This window comes from Agelaius tricolor, unplaced genomic scaffold (genome assembly GCF_023055355.1).
Source record: "Agelaius tricolor isolate 1412-34295 unplaced genomic scaffold, bAgeTri1.0.p SCAF_4, whole genome shotgun sequence".
Lineage (NCBI taxonomy): Eukaryota > Metazoa > Chordata > Aves > Passeriformes > Icteridae > Agelaius > Agelaius tricolor.
Window position 1 is genome coordinate 6,106,743 of NW_027269264.1, and position 24,075 is coordinate 6,130,817.

The following is a 24,075-nucleotide window of genomic DNA, read 5'->3' on the forward strand; positions in this document are numbered from 1 at the left end:
AAAAGGAGAAATCTGCCTTGTTACCATTGTTAGTGACTAGCTTCCCTGCACTACTTAAGGAGTGGTCTTGTGTCTTTCCTTCTGCGTACTGCTCACAAATACTGAAGAACCCTTCTTGATATATTTTGCCAGCTTTAGTCCTAGCTGATCCTTAGCCTTCCTGACTGCCTCTCTGCATCTTCCTAGCAAGGTGTTTGTAGTGCCCAGTGCCCAGCTGGCTGCCTTTCCACAGCTATTATGTAGCCTTTTCTGCTTTTAATTACACCTAATAGTTCATTGTTAAGGCAGGGAAGTCTTTTTTTGAGATTTCTTCCTTTGCCTTTGAAAAGAATAGACCATTCTTGTGCTTTCAGCAGGCACTTTCAAATAACTCCCAGCACTCACAAACTCCTTTCAATAGAAGATGTTATTATGTTGACTTTCTTGGATGCTTCTAATGGAATCTCTCACAGCTAGGCTCTTGGCATATTAAAGTTGTCTCTTCCAAAATTTAAGGTGTTCGTCCTACTACTGATCTTCAGTGTTCTAAGCAGGACCTTAAACTCCACAATGTTTGCTCACTGTATCCAAGGTGTCATTGGTTACCAGTGTAAGTCAAATAAATTTTCTCAGCTTGCAAGCAGTAAATCTAGCAATGTGCTGCTCCTAGTCAGCATGTTCAGCATCCTAGGAATGTTCAGCATGTTCATTCATCATAGGAATAAGGAGTCCCTAAGATATTCCCCAAACTTGATGGATCGCATCTGCACAGTTTGGTTTTTTTTTTCCAACAATGTGTGGGTAATTGAAGCGACCCATGAAGACTGGGCTCAGTTGGCCCAAGACTTCACTGAGCAGCCACAGTAAGGTTTTGTTGGCTTCATCATCCTGACAGGGAGGCCAGTGCATTACATCCTCCTTAGTGATGACCCCTCTAATCATGATCCTAAGGCATTAGTTAAATAGAACTGGCATGGTCTCCACAGCTCTCCTCTATACACACAAATATCTCTGTCACATAAAGTACAACTCCACCTCCTCTTCTTCCTTTCTTATCTTTCTGAAGATATTATATTTGTAGCCATCCATTGTGAGGCGATGTGGTCGCCTTATCATGTGAGCTTTCCTGCCAAGTTTCTCTGGTTCTTCCAGCATCTCTCACACTGGGCACAAGGCTCTAGTTCCTCCTGCTTGTTGCCCATATTACATACATTGGTATATATGCACTTGAGATGGCTGCCCTTAGGCTTCTTGCCTTCAGAAAGGGTTGGGCAGCATTTCTTAGTGCTCTGATAAATGCACCTCACCATATTGCTTATAGATGTACAAGTGTCGGCTGTGGACCCTAACCCCCAAGCTTATTTAAGGCATTCAGTAAGTCAGAGCCAGATTATTCAGCTTTCAGCAAAAGCCTCCATTGATGTTCTTACAAACATGATGGAAGGGCCAAAATCACTGTTCTTCCTGATGCAGTCCCATGCAGGCCCAGAGAGCTTCGAAGGTGGAACAGCCCTGCCCTGGGAGTCATTATTTGCAGATCTGCCACTAATTTTATTGGTATGGGACTTTTTAAAGAGAATCTGTCCCTTGGAAAATTAATCCATCTGACATTTGATCACAAGCTCTGTGTGGGAGCTATTCAGAGCAGCTCTGAAGGTTTAGCTTTGTGTGAGCACCCTGAAGGATCACCTTGCCCCATGTGTTTTGCCAAGCTCTTGTCTGTCTGGTAATCCAGAAGAGTGCCATACTCCGAAAATTTATTTTGTTGCAAGTAGTAAAAAACACACAGAACTAGTTTTATGTCATCCTTAGATATTAATAACTTATCAAAGATTGAAATGAAGATATTGAGTGCAGTCTGTTTAAATATTATATATGTTCTGTCTTCTCACATGAACAAAATGCTAATTTGCATCTCATCCATTCCTTGTAAAATTAGCCTCTTATATTCTTTTAAAGGTGCTAAATGAAAGAGTCCTTGTTGCCAGTGAGATAAAGGGAAATGAGCGTATTTGCTTTGTTTGGAGGCTGGATGGGGAAGGCAGCAACACAAGACGGGAGCTGGTAGAATCAACCAACCCCAACTTGTAGTCAAATACCCTATTTCTGACATGTGGCACCACCACTAGCTTCAGAATAACTATATGAGAATTGCACTGCCCCTCCCAGCATTCCCTGCTCATGACAAGGACAGATTGGAGCCCTGAAGCTAATTTTTAAAATATTTCATTTTAATTAACATACAGAGAAGTTTCTAAACTAATTCAATACTAGCAGCATCTGACGCTTAGCCTAGTACTGTCTCCCAAAGCAGGAGGCAAGGGGGGAAAAAAAAAAGCTTACTAAGGTCCACAGATACCTACCACATCAAAGTGAGAGTGTCACCATCAGGCTGTACAACTGATTTTCCCTACTGCTCGATGTCAGTGATGTTTAGTTCCCCCTATAAGCACTGGGGTAAAATAAATATTTGCAAAGACTTTTGCCTCCTGCAGTGTCCTTGCATGAGAACTATACCCCAGCCATGCCTATTGATCCTCATGAACTGCAGAAGTAAGGATGATTAGTTAAGCAGTTCGAGCCTGCATTGATTATGACGTGACACATGTGACACATGTGACACATCTGTCACTCAGTCACTGATGAGTGTGTACTGAAACTACTGTTCTGAAAGGACACTCTGTGGGATGAATAATTACTAAGTTTGTGCTATTTCCAGAACACCAAGTGCCTTCTTTCCCTGGACCAGAAACAGAGTCCCCACTTCTTTGTTCTCAGAAATTACTTCAGTTTTCAATAATGGCCTACTCATTTGCTGGTGATGTTTCCCAGAGCAACAGCACCAAGCATTGTACCAATTTCTCATTAGAGGAAAGTGACCCTGCAAAAGAAAGCAGTTGTTGCTGGCCAGTGCTCAGTCAGTTGTGTGTCTAAAACAATTATTTTTCCTAGATTCTACTGCTAAAAATACAAAACTTTGAGATACAGTATGCATTGAAATTGTAAAAGTCCATTTGCCAAGTCTGCCATTTGTCCCCTGAAATATGAAATAAAAGACCATTTGCCTGGACAGGCTTGGAGATTTTTCCAATTTATCTGATACAAACTGAACTCATTTATGTACTAAATTTGTGAGGGGTTTAAATGAATTTATACTGTGCCTCTGTGCCTTACTTTTATGACACCAGAAGGGAGGAAAGAGGACTCCTTACCTGAGTTACCTACAGTGGTCCACAGAGCAATGGAGTTTCATCCTGGGGTCTTATTTTTCTGCATCCAGTAGCAATGGTGGCCACCACTGACTGCTATGGGAGTAAAACCATTTCACTAGTATCAGGCCCAATTTTCCTGCCAAAAAAGCTTTGGAATTAGACGTGGCACATCATGTCCCTCCTGAGGACATTACCAGGCATAGGTATTTTTTCTGGGATGGGCGTTAGCTCATAGGGAATGTGATGAAAGTATCTCCCTTAACCAGATGCAGTCAAGAAGGTTACAACAGAACTTTTCATTTTCTCTCTCATTTCACCAGTTCCCTTTTATGGTCTGCACTGGTCACCCTCTCTCACCTGCTTATAGCAACAAGAGGCTTCAAGGAAGGGAGATTTTGCCTCCTACCCTGACACATGGACTAGGCAGTACCAAGGACTTGACAAATCTTTCATTGAACTGGCACCTCCTACCCTTGGAGGAAAAAGAATGGTCTGTTTCACATCAAATAGGATTTTATATTTGAACATAAATTTAATCAATTCCATACAGAGCTGAAAACATTTCCAGTTGATAGGAAAGAATGTGATATTTTTTTTTCTTCTCTTTATCTTTTTTTTTGGTTTTTTTTTTGGTTTTTTTTTTGTTTGTTTTTTTGGGTTTTTTTGTTTTTGTTTTTGTTTTTGTTTTTGTTTTTGTTTTTGTTTTGGTCTGGTGCCTCAGCTTTAAGACCTGAAGTCAGTTATTTGCACATCTCTTCTCTGAGCTCTGCTCTTAGCTCAGCCACTGAATTCAAGCAGAACAATAAATGCTAATTATATTTTACCCACCCACAAAATATCTCCAAGGAAATACTTTTGAATTTATTAACATCTCTTCTAAAGTACACATTTAGCTTATGATAGGCAGCCATAATCTCAAATGTAAAACAAGTCAATCATTTAAGATAGCTTTCTACTAATTCAGGATTTATTAATGAACGATGACATTGCAGCACTGGCAGGAGCCTAATACTTACTGAAAACTAAAACAGATACCCTATCAATAACTATATCAGATTTCATTATTAGCTAAAGTTCAGCTTTAAGAACAAAAAGTGACATTCTGATTCATTAATATTGGAAACAACTGGTACAAAAGAGCTGGTTTCTTATCCTATTCAGTCAGCACTAGCATTTTTAGGCTTTTATATCTGTATTTGAAATGTCATGTATTCTGGGTATCGCAGTGGGTTTGTTCCTTACCTTTCCCACCCCACTCCCCATTTTAAAGCTCACCAACTTGATAAATCCAGAACCTCCTGACAAATAATTTTATGTGTTCATCTGACATAAGGTTTGAGTCATCTGGACCCATTCCCTCCTGCCTCAGCTAGTCTATTGAACACCAATCACAGGACAGTGACTTTGCACTTTGTTTGCTTTGATCCAATTATCTAGTACAAAGCTCCAGTGACTATTGTCAGGGCTGACAACACTCTGCTGTCTAAGCAATGAAGCCACTGGGGCTAGTAGCACAAATCTAACTGTTTCCTGTTCTCTGACACCAGATGCAGTAAATTACATTTACTCCCAGATCCCTGAACTCCCAACCCTCTATTCACGAACAGCAGAGCCAGTTCCTGGGTGGGACGGATCAAGCAGAGTAGCTGGTAAGTCTCAAGGAGCAAAGTATTATAATACCAGTCCAATAGCCATGAACTCTTTTTGTTATATTACTTTAATGAGTCTGGTGTCCTGATATCATTTAAATGCCAGGAAATACTGATTGATGTGTATTGTAAGTAAGTCAAGGCTTTTTGAACTGCAGTGATACTCTCAAAACAAGGTAGCTGAACTATAATAAAAGTACCATAGGAAACGCCCCCTTTTTTTTTTTTTTTTTTAAATGTAGAAACATTCAGTTCTTTCCATCTCTCCTGGTACATATACATAGTATTTAGGCCCAGGTTTTGTGTCCTCTCTTGTACCCATGCAACTCCAGACAGGCACTCAAAGACCACATACATTCTTCAAATATTTATGTGTTTTTACTTCTTTGTATGCCATTCTTTCTTTTTGGGAAAAGGTGGGTTTGTTTTGTGCTTGGAGTCATACAGAGAATTTTCTAACACTTATTTTTCAGGTTATATGTGTGTCTTAAATGTAACAAGACTGTTAGAAGCTGTACATTTTTATTGTTTTCAAAATTCTTGTTTTCTAAACAATGTACTCCCTATGTCAAGACTGAATTGCTGGTGGCTACCTAAGAGGTGTCCCAAGGAAAGGAACGAAAGGTGGCTTACTTGAGAAATGGATTAACCAGCATAGCAAAGCAATGTCTGCAGCTAAGGCACCGTGCACAGCTATGAAATGTGTAATTTTTTCTATAAGTTCTGTTGCAAGCCATTCCAAAATCTTTCCTACCACCAGTGCTTACCCTGATATGTCTTTAAAGCAAGCTTTTCTGTGTGTTTTGTGCCATTTTGTCGACAACACGAAAGTAATAATTTCTTTCATATTTTGGATGACTCAGAAGCCTTGTTAATGTAGTCCTTGATAAATGTATCGTGTGTGTGCAATAGGTGTTCTTAAAGGTCGGCTGTAACCATCCATCTTAAAAGAGGCTCAAAGTGTAAGTAGATTTTTTTTTTTAAAGAAAAGCCTCTGAATCTACAAAACAGGCAGAATCTAGATCCTTCTGTTGGCACATTGGTATCTTGTCCCGAAGTGCTGCATCATGTTTCACTGTAATTAAAGCTTCTGCAGAAACTTGTACTTGTGAATACTGGCTGTCATCTTCAAGTACTGCTTTCAGTTCCAACTCTATTGTCACATACTTTTATATACTATTAGTAGATCACATTTTGGAGTAAATATGCTTTGGTTAAATAAAGACATTTTAGCACCAATGTTAGTTCATTTTGCAACTACTTTGACAAGCTGGGCTGTTAGGTTTTCTCACAGAGAACAAACATAATGCACACAGGCAGATAAGCAAGGTTCTGTTATTCACTTCTCTCATGGCAGTGCCTTTTACTGGTGAACAACTTTCTAAGAAATTAATATATGTTTATGCATTTGCTTAGCTTTAATGTGGTCCCTGGTTTGGTCATAAACCAATATCTAAAAACACTTCAGAATATCTAAAATCACAGTAGAAGATATGAAAATAAAATGTTGACAGAGTCAAAAGCTTAAGCAAATTAGCCAGAGTTAAAATACAAAAGGATCACTCCTGTTATCATTCAAGGACAGCATTCTTGAAGAAGTGATAGAATTTGTTGCCTGAAGTCTCCCTAATGTATAAGACATTGTTACATCATACTACTCCATACCATAGATAAAAATATGTATCTTGCAACTCTTCTTAAATATAGAACAATAGAATTTTAGATTTGGCTTGGAAGGGACATTAAAGGTCATCTAGTTCCAACTGCCCTGCCATGGGCAGGGATGCCATTCACTAGATCAGGTTGCTTAGGGCACCATCCAGCCTGGCCTTCAAAAACTTGCAGGGATGGGACATCCACAGCTTCTCTGGGCAATCTGTTCCATGTCTCACCACCCTCTGAGTATTTAAATCTGCCCTCTTTCAGTTTAAAATCATTGCCCTTTGTCCTGTCTGTGTCTGCCCTTATAAAGTCTCTCTCCCTCATTTTTATAAGCCTCCTAATGGTACTGGAAGAATGCAATAAGGTCTCCACAAAGTCTTCTGTTGTCCAGGCTGGACAATTCCAGCCTTCTCAGTCTGTCTTCATGAGAGAGGTGCTCCATCCCTCTGATCGTCTTCATGGCTCTCCTCTGAATCTGCTCCAAAAATGTTGATACCTGTCTTGTGCTGAGAATTGCAGACCTGGATGCAGTACTCCGGGTGGATAGAGTAAGGGCAGAGGAGAGGGGGATAATCTCCTCCCTCAAGCTGCTGGCCACACTTCTTTTGATGCAGACCAGGATACAATTGGCTCTCTGGGCTGCAAGTGCACACTGGTGCCTGATATCCAACTTTGCATCCTGAGAACCCTCAAGTCCTTCTCCTCAGGGCTGCTCTCAATGACTCCTTCTCCCAGTCTGTCTTCGCATTTTGAATTGCCTTGATCCAGGTGCAGCTCCTTGCACTTGAACTTGCTGACCATGATAGCTCCCTCAGATAACCTCCTTATCTTTTATGTGCCTTAGCATATCATCTAGGACCATTTGCTTGATGATCTTCCTAGGCACAAAGGTGAAGCTCATTGGTCTGTAGTTTCCCAGTTCTTCCTTTCTCCCCTGTTAAAAAGGGTAGTGTTCCCCTTTTTCCAGTCAGTGGGGACTTCACTTGACTGCCATAACTTTTCAAATGTGATGGAGAGTAGCTTGGCAACAACACAGAATTAAAGAATCATTGACTAGTTTGGGTTGGAAGGGAACTTAAAGATCATCTCATTCCCCCAACCCATCTGCTAGGGGCAGGAATATCTCCCATTAGACCAGGTTGCTCAGAGCTCCATCCAGCCTGGCCTTGAATATCAGCCAGTTCCCTCAGGACTCTGGGATGCATGTTATCCAGTCCCATGGACTTGTGACTATTCAGTTTCATCAAGGGATCCCAAACATATTCTTCACTTGCAGTGGGAGGGTATTCATTTCCTTCACACCTACTCAGAGGATCAAGTACTTCAGAGAACTGGGAAGCTTGACTCTAGTGAAGACCGAGGCAAAAGAGCTCATTGAGTACCTCAGCCTCCTCTATATCACTTATCACCAGTTCTCCATTCTTGTTTGCGGTGAAATACAAGGAGGTTGATTCTTCTTGGCCTTTTTTCCTAACCTGTGTACTTACAGACTCCCTTTCATGTTGCTCATCATGTTCCTTGCCAAGTCCCATTCCAGCTTAGCCTTGGCTTTCCTGACCCATGACATTAAACCATATTACTGTACTCTCCCTGGGTCACTGTCCCTGCTTCCACTGGTAGGTGTTGCTTTCTTACTCCTTGATTTGAGGAGGTGACTTTAGCTCAGTCCCATGCCAGTTTCCAGCCTACCTTGTTTATTACCTACCTTGTCTATTTCTCTATCCTATATTGGGATAGAGGGCCCTTGCATGCTAAGAAAAGTGGTCTCAAAGCCTTGTCAGCTCTGGCCAGCCCCTCAGTCCTTAAGGACAATTTCCCAGGGGATCTCATTTACCAACTCCTTGAGCAGTTAAAAGTTCTCTCTTGTAAAGTTCAGGAGTTTGTCTTTGCTCCTTGCCAGGATCATGCTCCTCAAGGTCACAAACTCAAATACGGCCAGGTTCACATGATTTAACTATCAGATTTTTGCTATCTACTTTGGAATTCATTCCTACTGTACAAGCCTTCTTTTAATGCACAATACTGACCAATATTTGTGCATCAAAGCAGGGAGGGTCTTACAGATGCCATGCTCTTCTGCACTGCACATACATGACACTCAACTATTTCACGTGAAAATCACCAGTCTGTAATGAAAAGCCATGCACCAAATATTTTTAATTTTCAAAGAAAAAGAAGCACAGGAGCTCTAGGGGAACTCAGGGTACTACTTCTCTCTAAGAGGGTAACAGGCAGCTAGTTGATGGGCAGGTGGTGCCCTGTCTTTTGAGTTGTGGTGCTCAGGACAAGTCAGGAATTTCTGCCCATCAGAGATGATTTTCTGAATGTTGCTGCCTCATGGTTCAGCTTATCTTCAGTTCACCTGGCCACTCAGAAATATTCTAGTTTTATGATCTTCACCACAGACAAGTCAGCCTCTATTTTTGTCTTTGTAATGCTGAAAGTTATTGAACAATATCTGCCTGAGCAGCCCTGGAGAGGCCAAGCAATGTGCAGAGCCCACTCACCCAAGCCCTAGAGACCAAGCCAACATACAAAATTCTTCTTCCTTTCTTCTTCTCCCTCAAGAAACTGCACCTAGAAAGTTCTAGAGTGTTAGTGTTGGTTCCTGCATCTCTTTGTTCAATTATCCCTATAAATTGGATTAAAGGCTTCAGAGCAGAGGCACTTGAATAAGACATAAAGGGCACTTGCACACCAGTTCCTGGGCTGGGACAGTCCAGAGTAAGTGATCCATGCTAGATGCTCTTTGAGCTTCAATATGGCACTGTCTGCCACAACTTCTGAGACCAATTGCTTTGAAAATTAATTGCTACCAGCCCTGGGGCAACAGGTCTTTTTTTATTTCCAGCCTTAATTTCCTGTTTCCAACCATGCCAGCTGCCTTGCAGTCTCCAGCTGCACACCTCAGAGCAGAGCTCAGCTCTCAGCCTTGCAGCTCCCTTCTGGCTGCCCAGGCTGCAGTGGGATGGCCAGGCATGAAAATGCCAGCACAGGAGGGATGTTAAAAACTGTAAGCCCTACTTTAGTGTGGAAGTGGGCATCCTGTGCCCAGGGTTGTGACAGCTATGGACACAACTAGTCCACAAATGCCCTGAAGCAGTGGAAAAACACAGTCCTTAGGGATAGTCCCTAGGTTGCAATGGTCAAGGGGAGAATGGTGCTTCTGCAGCCCACTTTAGCCTTCAGCAATGCATCACTCTCAAGAGACAAAAATGCTCCTTCACCCACCGGCATCTCTGTCCCCTGGCTACATGCAGGTATTTCTGTGGTGTTGTACTTGACCTAACCAGTTCCTGCTGGGGCTGGCTGAGGTCCGAGCAGATGTACACAGCATGTAGATGGACAGACCCAACCATTTTGCCCACCAGACTGCACTCCTAGGGGGCAAAGGAGACCATGTCATGAAGAGCATGCACATGCTCACCAACACATTCATTTTCTATCTAGCACTATAGGCAGTGTAATCATGCATGTCATGATAAATTTCCTATTGATGATGAAATACTTTGCTTTAAGGTTACAGGAAAGGTAGTTCTACTGTGAATAAAAAGACTGAGGAAATATATTAAAGTAACAGAAATTTTTTATATTAATTATTTTTTTAAAATATAAACCAAGCTACATTGATTCTTGGGGCAAGGATGTTCTGTACTCACTTGAAAGTAAATCAGGAAAAAAAAGCTAACATTCCAGTTTGTGGTATTCCCAGGTAAAATAAATCATGTTTATACCATTGAGTTTTGTTGATGAAAGTGATCATAGTAAGTTTCACAAACACTTGTCACTGCCTGTGGTAATTTGTAATTAAGTGTCTGTGGATGTCTGTCCAGGAGCCAAATGTCTTCATATGCATACGAGGAATGCTTAAACAAATGAACACTTTGGAAAGTCTGAGATGCCTTTGCACATTTTTTCTTTGAAAAGCTGTCTAGTGGTATGTCATCATATCTCAGAATGGGTTTTGGAGCAGAGTAGACTGCTTGTCTATTCCCACAGTGTGGTCTACAATTTCCATCTCATTACTACATCCTTAACTGCCACAAAACCTTTGCTATTCTAAAGCAACAGCCCTCACACATGTTTTTACTTGTTGTTTCATGACTGTTTGAAAATCAGTTCATTATTACTTTTTTTTCAACTTTCATAGTGGTGCTTAATGCTTAATTCACATAAACAAGGGAGCATTTTTGGGTATTTTGTACATTCTCTTAACCTGGAAGCAGAGGTCACAGTTGTTGTCTTGGTGTGAAAGCTGAGAGAGCTGCCCTGCCACACACTTGTGGGAGAGCTTGTCATATTCCCATGTGATTTTGTTTTCCCACATGCAGAACAGAGATAAACAATATTACTTCACCCTTCTAAAATGTTTTGAGTGCTACGAATGGCAGAGTTAATCAAGGACAAGTATTGATAATTAAATGGTCTAGGTGTTGCAGCAAACACAACTTGATACCAACTTACTGGCAGTTTGATAGCAGAAAAGAGAGTAGAGGGGTTCTCTCTGAATTTTGAGGCAAGTTCAGAATGAAAAGTTAAAGGGCAACCTGCATGCTATCACTTCCCCTTGTCTAAATTACACCTAACCTCTTGGTGCTCCTAGTTGACCAAAGACAGCTCCATGTGACGGGAGCTGGAAGAGAAGGTCCTGTTTGCCACAAATATGCCCAGCCTCCACCTGCATAAAAAGCCATAGTGTTAACAGTGTCCACAGCGTTACACCCCACCTCTAACGTAGATCGCTTAGCCCTTTAGAAGCAGGAGACAGGAAGAAGGGGCACCGTAGTTTTCTTTGTCTGTTTGGCAATTAACCATTCACTGGCTTTTTTTGTTGTAACATGCACTTCCTCTCTTGTTTTCATTCAAGCTTTGTGCACCATGGAAATTAATGTGGAGAAAGACAAACAGACAGGAGAGACCAAGATTGTCTCTGCTTCACCTGTTGGCCCAGATGAGGCCCATCAAAGAGGATTCAAAGTCTATGATGATGGTTCCAAGGTAGTCTATGAGGTTCACTCTGGTGGCACAGTGGTAGAAAATGGAGTACATAAATTAAGCTCAAAGGACGTAGATGAACTTATGCAAAAAGCTGGACAATCAAGTGTAAAAGGAGGGTATGAAACAATGACTGTGTCAGACAAAAATGTGGTAGCCGATGGAAACCTTAGCCATATGAAGGAGCAAATGCTCTTCAAGGAGGCAAAGCTAGAAATGGTACACAAATCCGGCAAAGGACATGCTGTGAACCCTCAGCCACAAGACAAACCCTGTGGTGGTGAAACCCCAGAGCCCAGTGCAGATCAGCCGGTGACAATGATATTTATGGGCTACCAGAACATCGATGATGAAGAGGAGACAAAGAAAGTGCTGGGCTATGATGAGACCATCAAGGCAGAGCTTGTGCTGATCGATGAAGATGATGAGAAGTCACTGCGGGAGAAGACAGTGACTGATGTTTCCACCATGGATGGGAACGCTGCAGAGCTGGTCTCTGGCAGGCCCCTGTCGGACACGACAGAGCCCTCCTCTCCTGAGGGGAAGGAAGAGAGCCTGCCCTTGGAAGCTGCCCCAGGTACACAAAAGAAAAAGCGCTGTCAATGCTGTATTGTCATGTGAACACCTCCTCCTTCCCTGCTCCAGGCAGCTCCTGCTCCATCACTTACCTAGACCTCACTGTACTTCTAACTGCAATACTGTGAACTGGAAGTGAACGCCTCCATTGCCTTGCAGTTGGGTTGCTTTTCTTTCTAGTTTTTCCAGAAGAGGAACGCATGGTTATTTTCCCATCTGGCATACTATTTGGTGTTGGGGAGGGGCTGGGGGCTTTTGGCTTCTCTTTTTCTTTGTGTTGTTGGTGATGGTCTTTTATTTTGTTGTTTTTTTTTTTTTCCTTAGTACTACAGAGTGAGAGATAAATAAGAAATGGAACGTATGTTTTCATATTTATTTGATTTTTATATATATATTTTATATATATAATGAAAACACTTTTTATGTTTTTTCTTTAAGTATCTGGCAGGCTTGATCAGATTCCTAGGATTTTGTGGGAGTCTGAGTTTCACAGCCACCAGATATGAGAGCCTTAAAAAAATGTTACTTCTCCTTTTTAAGAAAAATCACATTAAGCATTATTTTATGTATCATATTTTTTATTTCTTGGGAAAGGCTCAGATCACTTTACTGTTTTGATTTGCTAAAAATCATACAAGCCTTTCCCACAAAATTGCATAATTTTGGTTTTTAGTAACTTTCAAGTTTAGTTTGCAGTGTCAGAAAAGCCCATTAACCATTTCCGCTAATTGGTGATACCAGAAGTGGACCTTAATTATTCTTTCTAGAAAATGTATGAATGATCATTCTGCCTTATATAAATCTTCCAGATTACAGTATTGTATATGCACTTCATCTCCCCAAATTACAGTTGAAATTGACATGAAAAAGATACAGCTGTCACACCAACAGAAATGGAGTCACTCATCAGAGTTACTTTCAGTAACTCTGCCAATGTTTATACATTAAATTTTCCTGCTGAACTCCAGTAGAAGAGGGATGCTGCTTACTATTTCCCTAGAATAGATGAACTTTTCTGACAGTCTGACCCTGTTCCTACTGGATTCAGTGGCAAAATTCTCAGCGCTGGGAATGGGGACAGGGCCAGAGTTTTCTTTTGTGTTCTTACAGAAGTGTAATTTCTCACGGAGTGTACCTCCAGTGCACCTACATAATGACAGGCAATAGGGTCCAATGCTGCCCTGCTTGTCCAGGGACTCTCTGTGGAGGCCCACTGGAGTTTTGTCAGAGCAGCTGTTTTGGGAGATCCTGTAGCCACAAGACTAATATTTAAAAAAACTGCTGGTCATTTTGGATGCTTCATTTTCTAACATGGGGCACTAAAAGATGCCTGATTTCCAATGCATTTTTCTTCATCTGACCTCTGAAAATCAGGCCTCTTAAAAACAACTAAAGATGAAAATGTAAAAATGTAAAGGCATCCAAAATCAATAGGTCTTTCTTTTTTTTCTTGTTTCTTGATTCTTCTAAATGAGAAGGCAGCTAGCTTTCTCATGGTGAGTTATTATGAACCTGATTCTTGTATCACACTGGTTTGGCTTAAGTTTAACTTCACTCACTGTAGTGGAGTTATTCTGGAATTATAACTACATGAGTGAGATTAAAAATCAGGTTTTATATTTTCTGATAGTGTGAACAAGTGCTGAAGATTATTTTGAAGTGTCTTTGAAACTATCAGACTTTAAAAATCAATAACAGCAACTGAAAAAAATAGTAAAAAAAAAGAAAAAGGAAAAAAAAAGAAAAAAACAAAAGCCTCTTTTCAGTCTGAGGTGGTTCCTATGATATTTCTCTTCTTTCTTGGATGGTGCTTTTACTGCATTAATTGTTAGTCCAGAGCATCTGACCGAGCACAGTTCTCGCTCTGTACTCTTTTCTTTCTGTGCCAGTAAAAAAAGACACTTATTCAGCGGTGGTAATATGAGGCACACTGAAAACCTGCACATACAAAAAAGCAGAAGGTAATTCCCATGTTAGGTCACTCAGCTGTCACTATGGAACTGGTCAATGAAACTTCTCACCACTGCCCAGGTGACTGTCAGACAAAAAAACCCAAACAAGTAGTAAAAAAGCAAGAGTAATGAAAGACAGTCTTACCTCTTTGACACCTGCAGAAATTTTGCTGACCTCCATACCAGCTGGAGTGGCAGAAATGAATAGACTTCCACATGCTCCCTTTGCCTCCCCTGGGGGCTTTTGTTGGGAGAAGGACCAAACTCACCCAGAGAAGCTCTGCACATCATTCTTTGACTCAGGCTTAGGTGGTTAAGTTTTATCACAGAGTGGAAGGGCCACAGAGCCTCATATTGCAACAAAAGGTCTGGTGGCTGTTAAAAACTAGCAGCCTGTGTGTGGTTTTGGCTGAGCTGTGTGGGGTTTAGGGGTTTTTTTTGGTTGGTGGTGGTTGGGTGTTTTGTTTTTTTCCCTTTCTCTCTTTTCCCAGAAATGCTAAACATTTACAATTCTAAACATTTCTTAAGACAAAGAAGTTTTGATCCCAATATGGCAGGTGAGGCTGTCCCCAGGCATGTTTAGGAGCCCTGCAACACAAAGGGTGAAGCCCCTTCTGTCTTGCATGTACCTGTGAATGATGTGGGAGCCCGGCACACTTTGCAATAGTTCTGTCACTCTGGGGCCTGCTCACCTCACCATAATACTCGGAAACAGATCTCCCAGCCAACTCCTCCTGGCCTGGCCAGTCATCTTGTTGCTCACCACCTTTTCCCCTCTGGGCGTGATGCCACCTTCACAGCCATCCTGGCTTCATGGTGTCTTCACAACTTAATCTTTTTCCCCCACTACTTCTGTCCTCATATGAAATTTTTTTTTTCAAAACCTCCTGCTTGGGAAATTTAGGGTATCATTCTAATCTAACCCATTCTGTCCCTGCATCTCTTGAGCCATGTGCTCCCCTTTCAGATGACCTTCTGGTTCAGCACCAACTCAGCATTTTGGGGATTACTCCCTTAGCAGCCAGCTTTGGGAGATGTTTGCTGATGCTGGGACCAGAACATGTCTGAGACCACTGCACCATCTGAGGCACAGCACGGTGGGGAGATGGTGGCACACCATCCAGAAGTCCAGAAGTGGCCCTTTAGTGGTTAGAAGTAGAGCACAAGCCTTAAACCTTAAACCTCTCAAATACCTACTGCTCAGTACTTGTAGCTAACATTGAGTGCCTAGGAAGGCCAGTCGTTTTTATGTGTTCACATTAACTCCATAGTTAACAGGCCCCAGTAGGTCCAGGAAAGCTAAAGGTTCACCTGCATAGGGTTGGTCTTTACAGGTCAAAGGCAGTTCCCCATCTGAGGTCAGGAAAAGCATGAAATAGGCGCTAATGGGTGTGAAATCACAGGGCCTTAGCTGAAACACACTTACTCCAATCATCCTCCTCCACAAGGGCAGCAGCCATGCCCGGACATTGCCTTGTCCCTTCTGGCCACTAGCGTGCAGCCAAGTTACAGCAGAATTCAGATGCATTAGACCAGGCTGATGAATGTAAACTGTTTTTCCAGGGATTGTTTGGGCTTTGAAAGGTTTGGTTTTCCCCTTACCCTTGGATAGGAGGCTGCCTGTGAAAATCCATGCACAATCAGGCACAAGGAAAGCGGTCTGCTCTGTGGTCAAGCAGAGAGATTTTTGTAAGCATCATTATGGGATGGTTTTTTTTTATATTGTTTTAAGCAAACTCCCTGTCTGTTTAACTTATACCATCACATGTATATTTTCAGTTTCAGCATGAGGGGATATGAAAATGTAGAGTCAGACACTGGTTCAGTAATAGCATTTTGCCACAACAAACTGCTCGCCTTAACTTTTGTAAGAAAAACAAAGAAAAACCTCTTTTCAGTGTATTTTTTCCTAGACTGGGAAAAAAGTAACCTAGGAAACTTTTTTATATTTTGTATTTTCTAAGTTTCTATGAACCCACTCTCCATGTCGTCCCTTGTTTGCATTCAGGGACCATTTCTTTTGCAAACCACTGCATTTTACTTCCATTCTTTCTTTTTTTCCTCTTTTTTTAAACAGAAAAAAAAATACAAATCAAAAACCACAGCATTATGATTAGTGGCTAGGCAATCTCTTTCAATTACTAGATTATCAATACAGAAAGAAAAGAATTACAGGGTTATTTTCTTTTTTTAATTTCTTGTGGCTGATGTACTGTATGGTATATGTTTACAGAACTCCTCTGGTCTGCCTTTGTGATGTTATCTAAATGAATGACTAGGTATGATGTGCCATTTGACAGTTTGCCTTAGCACTCTTGGGTTTCCTTCTTCTTTTTTGTATCTTTTATTTCCTTTTTTTTTTTCCAAAAAGTGCAGGCTGTATTCCAAAGCTGTATAAACACAACATTATCTTTCAATCCCCAGCAAGAGAAGTGTGCATAAGCCCTCCTCTGAGAAGTGTACCCCTACCAGTGCAGTATGAGACTTCAGTCCTGCAAACAAAAATGTGCATGCTTAATTCTGCTGTGTGTAGACCTGTTTCAGTCAACAGGACTCCTCACAGGAAGAACATTGTAAGGGTCTGCAAGATCAGGGCATGAATGATCGATGCAGAGCATAGTTTGGGTGTTCCTTATGTACCTATACAGATTTTATACACTGCTGAGTTTGCCCAAGGTGGTGTAAGCAGAGAGGCTAACTCTAAGCATTGTACCTTTACTGAGAAAAATACAAAACAAAATGGTGCTTAGCACCCAGTGGGATCAAGTCCTGAGTCAGCATTGCTACCATCCATGAGCAATCATTCAGAGGGGCTTCCCTGATGGCTAATGTATTCATCCCCTGCCATTGTACCTAAGTTCACTACTGGTTCTTCACACTCAAATTATTAAGATTCCACAAACTAATCTGAGCAAAAAGATAGCATAGAGAGTTGCTAGAGAAATAAAAGGTGTTCTGCCTTTTAATTTAGTCAAACATCCAAATGGCATACTTGGAAAGTAAGCGGGGATATAATAGAAAATGTAGTATTTTACATTTGTGTATTTTTTTAAGGAATTTAAGGAATAAATATTTTTGTAATGAGATACAAACCCTAGATGGGTATTGAGTTTTGGAATATCATCCTTCCCATGACATTGAGCCTTTCAACTTTTTCATACATTTATGACAATGCCCAAATTCTTGGGATCTTTTGTAGACCTAACCACATTTTTTCCCAGGAAGAAGGATCACAACACTTTTTAAAGAGTCCATTTAGAAGAGTAGAATCCAATATAACTGCTATAGACACAGCTAAATAATTAAACATGTTTCACAGAAAAAGGTGGACTTACACCTTCTATAACTAGACAAATTTCTTTACCTAGAAAGCTAACATAGTAGACAATAGCTAACTACTTTCAGCAGAGTGGTATGGCTAATAGGGGAAACACATGTTTTGTCATATTTTATCCAACATTAGATTTCAAAGTGCAAGAGATGGTGCCACTGGAAAGAGTTGAACAAAATATTTTAGATGAAGTAGAGGATCTTCCCACATGCTGAGGCATGGACTCTTTATTTTTTCTAAACTCACTAAGTTTCAACCAGTTCTCACTGTCTGTTGGAAAGTTTGGGATTTGCTCAGATTGTATTTCTTGAGCCTTCTGAGCAGCAAGAGTAAACTTTAGTTCTGAGCTTAATAGTTGCAGACTATGACAATATCCAACAAAATTATAGACTGTAATTTTTGTATGTAAAAGAGTAAATTCTATAAAATGGCTGATTTATTCAGTTTAGAATATGAATGGATTGTCACATAGTCCAAAGAATATAAATCCAACTTGTAATATAAACTTCTATTAACTTAGCTTGTAAATAATGACAAGGGTGCATGAAGTTCTTTAAAATCTCCCACTTGTACTTAAAATTAAACAATTATAAAATGGAGCCTTTTTCCTTGTGGGTTCAAAGAGTCTTGCAAAATCTATAGCTTTTTACCTGTGATGGTTCCACTTAGGCTGTTCAGTGGATTAAGAATAGGCTACTTTTCTTAAGGGCAAACTTGTGAAGAATTCCGAGCCCCTTCCTTCAGTTTGCAAAAGCTTCTCTTACTTTGCGGGGTTTCGCTGCTATTGTATTTCAAAGCTTTCCTGCAATTGTTTCCCAAATTCTTCTCAAAGGTGGGTTTAGGGGTTTGTTCTAAGAATTAATCTACTTCAGAAATTGAATTTAAAACCCCTTATTTAATTTTTTAGAATTAGCTAAGTAACTCAAGCTCACCAGTTTTGGTATATTTATATATTTTTAACTTGCACTGATATGTTAGTGACTTGTACCAAAATTTAGACCTTGCATATCTATTCATAGGGTCTGTAAGACCTAAAGACTTGCCCATGAGCGTAAAATCAAGCATCCAAGTTGTCCTTTTTAATGGGATGACCCAGACAAGTAAAATTTAAGCACATGCACAAATGTGTATAGGGTCTGGTCCTTAAGCAATATGCTACAGGCAAGGCTTATGCTGCTTTAACTGTGTCTTCTTATTAGTTTAATTAGAATTTTAAATGGTGTTGTGAAACTGGTGCACTTTTCTGCAGAGGGTTTTAGAGCATGGTCTCCTTGCTGACTGTGTTTGAGGAGACAAACGCCCTCCAAGAACTCTCTAAATCCCACTGCCTGGAGATGCAGGGGACAGAGGAGTAAACTTTATACCTCCACACAAACACAACAGATAAGAGGCAGAGTAACTTTTATTTCCAAACTTTTCTCTCTGCACATCTCTGCCCCAGACTCTGCCAGTCCCCTGTCTCTGTGCTTGTTCTCATTCTGGACACTATGGCTCAACTGATCTTTTTTCTTCATCTGACTGCTTCCCTTTCTGTGGTCTCCTAGAAAAAAGAGGGGGAAGAAAGGAGAGATCAGACTTATAAAACTCACCCTAGGCCTGCTGGTGTAAGTTCTAAGAAATTATGGTATCTTGTCCTCACTATTTCGACATTTTCCTCTATTTTCCTAGACTCTTCAGACATATTTGACATTAGAGGAGCACTCTCCCTCTCTATTAATCTGGCATCCTGTGGGTTGCCCATACAGAAAGTTCCATTAAAATCTCACTATTTAGGTAAATCTGCTGTCTCTCTTACTATTCCTTTGGAACACACTATGCCCCTTGAACTCATACGAGCCAGATGTGTCCAGGTACATAAAATATCAGCATCTAGAAAGCAGTTCTTACAGCAGCAGAAGGCAATCCACCCCACCGCATGTCAGGTTGCTATTAGCAGGGCAAAATAGCCTGGAGAAAATGTGAACTTCCCCACAGACTGATCCATGCAAAGGCATTCTCAGTAAAATGAGCTGACAAGAATCTACTGGTATCCCTCCAAGATAACATGCCTGTTAAAGAGAGGCAAACTCCAAAATTAAGAAGGTTTTGTGCAACCGTATAAAGTCCCAGTTGAACGTGGTGCTTGAGCTACACTAATCTTAAGCACACACTTGAAGTGTAACACATACTTAGCACTGTGCAGGTTAGGGAATATCTTTGAGGATGTATGAAGATCAGCCAGTATTTATTATTAAGGTGCTTTACTGTTGATGGTCTCAAATATTGCACTTGTTATTCCTGTTATTTCACAGGGAACTGCTTAGGGGCACAGACAAGAGAAATAATCAATCTGAAAGTTTTTCCTTTTCCATTGACCAATTGAATCTGACTGCAGCAAAGGTAGCCAAGAAGGAGCAGGTCAGGACAAATGCAAAGAACACATTTATGAAGGTTTTCTGCCCCTCCCAACTATGCTCATTCCATAGGCAAAGAACAACTCTTTTTAGGGGTTCAAGAAAATGTTGTGTAAAATGCAGCTTTTATGGTGAATGTAGATTGTGGTTGAGATTTTTTTTAAGCTTTAGTCTCCCACTTTCTTTGTGAGCTAATGTAAATAAAATCCCATTTTGTTGGGGAAAAATCTGCTGTGCTAACACTGGATTAGAATTGCTGGGGATAGCTGCTGTACTTTGTAACCTGAAGTGTACTTTTTTGACTGTTATGTTTTTTTCTTCAGATTAAAAAAATGAGTACAAAAAAAAACCAAAATAAAAAAAACCAAGAACACTGCCAGCAACAGCCATGCTGTAACTGTGGCTTCTCTTTTTTTTCTCTGTACAGTATTACTAGTAAATAAATCTGCCTTTTCACTGCGCCTATTTCTGTGTCTTTTTACTGTGTTTCTCTCTACCTACCACTGTTCAAGATATGCTGTGATCTCAAGGACATACTGCACAGGACCTGTCTCTCTCACTAAAAGAATTAAAATACTAACTCCAGAGTTGGTTTTTTTTCCCTTTCCTCCACTGCTGTGCCCTGCTGGTGTTATTTTTATGAGATCCTTCATACATATTAACTCATCGTACCTGTTACTGTCTCATTTCTTTTTTCCTTTTCTTCTCCTGTGATACTTTGCCAAGCATATTGTAGACCCTGTTGCTCTAGGATCACATGGCACATTTTCATATTTGCAGAAGAAAAACAAAGATTGGGTTTAGCTAGAAAGGCAGTATGTTCTGAGCAAACTTATTTCCTGAGTGAGGGAAGTATTCCATACAGCATATATAATTTGTGAGAAAAGAACACTGAATTATTCAAGGACTGACAAAGTAAACAGTGTGCAATTTTCTTTTGGGGCTTATCACAGACAGCATCCTCTCTATATCAGGACTGGAGGAACCTCACCATAATCTGAATTGTAGGGGGGGGGGGGGGGGGAGGGGAAGAAAAAACCCTTAAGTAGTTGGGGTTTTTTTCCTGAAATAGTGTGTTTACCTGAGGTTAGAACTATGATAGGATGGATAACATAGCTAGGTATCACATGCCTCCTTCTCAGAAATCTAAAAATTCATCTTCAACTCTGACATTTAAAAAATGCACCACAAATTGCCCATTGCTACACAAGTACCCACCCTCAGCTCCTTTCCCTCAGAAGCCATACAGATAAAATGTGTATGTACACACACACACACACACACACACACACACACACACACACACTTTTGCAATATGGTACTTTTTTGTATCACAGAAGGGGAAATGGCCCTGCATTTCTGCTTTAGAATTTAGTCCTGAAAGTTTTGCAGTAGGTGGGGCTTCAAATTGTTTTTTTTCCTACTTGTGTTCAATGACAGAAAGTCAATTTGGCTGTCCAAGAAGACTCTGAATGCTGAGAGAACTGGCATGGTTCTGTCATTGAAGGACAAGAATTGATTCTGCTGAGAGAAATTATTATGATTGTTTCAATCTCTTTGATTTTGCAAATACCTTCCTAATTCAGAAAGTGTTTCAACATGGCAAAAGGAGGGATCATGAACTTGAGTTAGCAGTAGTGTCTGTGAGAAGACCATGAATTGACAAGGGCATTATCATGTGCAACTAACTTAGTGCTTGGACTCCTGGATATATCAGGTACATATTCCATCTCTTACTGCATACCATGGCCTGTGACATGCTCTTATTTTCATTCCACCTCACTTTATTCCATAGCCATGAGAAGATGTTCAGCTGATAATTCCTCTGCTGTACAAAATAGAGTCATCCAAGTAAATACCAACAACAGACTTGACAATTTTAATATTGCTGCTGTAACTAAGGTTTCAAAAACAAGGTATTTCTATGCATTTCCCCTTTTAAAATTTCTAAGGAAAAAAAAAGGGGGTGATTGGGATATTTTTAATAAAATACTTAGCAGCTGGTTCAGATAGCACAACACTCCCCTGAAGCTTGTCTGGAGTAGTTCTGTGGAGGTCAGTGACTTCACAGAGTAAGGGCATATTCAGCATGTAGGAGGCCTCTCAGGTTTTGTTTCTTTTTAATTTATTTTAATAGCTCTGTATCCCTCTGGTAACAGAAGGAAAATAGGTGCTTACTCTAAGAGTTCAACACTCAAGCTGCTTCAGTAATTGGGCAGGTGGGGGGAAGGAAATGGAATAGCACATTTTCAGAGAGCCCCTTACTCTCCTGCAAGACCCTCACAACCTTCCCTTAATGCCTCAAAGATCATACAACTCTGCAAAATTCTTACTTCCCACTATGATATTTTCAAAGTTACATGAAGAAAGCTTTTAGGCTAGTAACTGTAAGAATGAATAATAAAAAAGGGACAAGAAGTTAGTAACAGTTTTTGCTGTTCCAGGACCTCCATTTGCAGTTCTCATGTGCTGCTCAAATGTCCATTGCACTATGCACAGTCACAAATGAATGTGCTGTAGCTGCTCAGGGGAAATCCAGGCTGGTCTCTGAAGCAGTTTGCAAAACCACAGCATTTTACACAGGTGTGTAGAACATCCTCCACAGTTTTTTCTACCTGTGGTAGAAAAAGCTACCTGCATTATTGTCAGAAGAGTCTAGTTGACACAGATCACTTTCTCAGATTAGACAGTGAAGGAGCTACTTGTATAGAAATAGAGTTTGCTATATCAGACTTGGAGGAGGGCACTTCCTAAACCATAACTCAAAATAAGAATTAAGGGAAAAATTAGCTGGCTGAGAGAGTGTGGGTCACTCCAAACATGGGGCAGGGAGCAGTTGTGTTGGCATGCAGACACTGGCATGTAAACCTAGGAACTTGGTTGCCACAGAAAGAAGGGAATTTGCTCCTGTCTTTTATACACAGCATATCTTCCTGGTGTGAGGAAGCAAGGTCTCTGGACACACTGAGCACTAATAAAGATGCTGGCTCAGGTCTTGGGAAACATCATTTCCAATTGCTGCTCTTCTGAGCAGTTCAGCATGACCTCACAAAAAGTCTCTCATCTGCAGATCTACAAAGGTATGTAGAGACAACATCATCCACTTGATTTAGATGGGAAGTGCAGATACCTAAAATCCTTTGTGAGCCTGAAGTTTTTCACATTTTACATCTGTAATTTAGGATATTTGGCACTATCCTGCCTTGTGCAGCTGTGGTGATGTGGCTGTTGGTGTCTGTCACAAGACTGGAGGAATGTGGGGCATGCTGTGGGTACACAGCAACATAAAATATCTTCTTACTGCTACATTTTTGGAGTGGTTCTGCTTCTAACAGCATTGCCAAACCAGAAAAAAATACAGGCTGCATTGCAATCAAACCCAGCCAATTATAGCAGTCAAGCATTTGCTGGGAATGGTTGGTTTGCCATGAATTATGAGAAAAAGGATAGAACTGTAGCACATTTGGTGGCTTGTAGGTAAGAAAACAAAAGGAAAAGAATAGGTGAAGGAAAAAATGAGGCATGCAAAAATGGGTCACTTTCTCAGACACGACAAATCAATTCAGCTTCCTTTTTGAGTATTTCCACTGTATGTAATGCATCACTGGCTACAGAATCCCTCCGGCTATGGATGAGTCTGCTCCAGGAATGGCAGCAATATGGTAGCTCCTGTGGGCTGGGGGGAGTTGGTTGAGCTACTCAGCCCTGCTCTAAAAGAGGTTATCTATTCACTTGAGCATAACCCTGTGCTAAAATAACTGTGCAGTGGTTACCTCTGGACATCATTTCATTGTGGTTTGTGGGCATTCTGTGGCTTAAAATGAAAGTACCACCAGGTTTTGATCATTATATTTCACTGGAGTGTGGTAGACATATCATTTATTTTAAAGCAAATGAGATTACTTAGCCCTGGCAATTTTAAAAGTAGATTGTTGCTGGTCAGTTTTTGTTGCTTTGTAAGACAATGTTTCTTCTTAACATGCTATGCTAAGTTATAAACATCTTTATTGCTTCAGAAATAAGGGTTTATAAACAAAGGTGGGGTACTTCCTTCTGTTGACCATCTTAGGCAATTTTATATTGGTTTTGGTTGAGTTACTGGTGAGATGGGGTAAAGTGGTGAATCTGTTAAATACCACATGCAGTTGCACACTGAGAACAGAGCTGACATCTGGAAATTCTCCACTGCTGCTATTTCAGTCTGCTTTTTTTTTTTTACAGAAGCTGAGGTCACCAAGGGGTTAGTAAATTGGGAAAGTTAACTAAGATAGATACCACCCTGGGATAAAAACAGCCTTTAACTTACAGGAGAGAAGTAATTTCTGG

At 40.6% G+C, this 24,075-nt stretch overlaps 1 protein-coding gene across 5 annotated transcripts in view; it reads left to right on the top strand.

Moving 5' to 3' along the window:
- The window catches only part of PALM2AKAP2 (PALM2 and AKAP2 fusion), a 267,192-nt gene that overhangs the window by 114,402 nt on the left and 128,715 nt on the right, over window positions 1-24,075 (top strand). For 3 of the 5 annotated variants that reach the window (XM_071424436.1, XM_071424433.1, XM_071424435.1), the window contains one exon: window positions 4,739-4,840. The exons of 1 other annotated variant lie outside the window; for it this stretch is intronic. In XM_071424436.1, coding sequence (XP_071280537.1) covers window positions 4,739-4,840 — 102 coding nt within the window. Of the gene's footprint in view, window positions 1-4,738; window positions 4,841-11,369; window positions 20,215-24,075 lie in introns of those variants that run through there. One more of the 5 variants, XM_071424440.1, reaches the window with a different exon arrangement.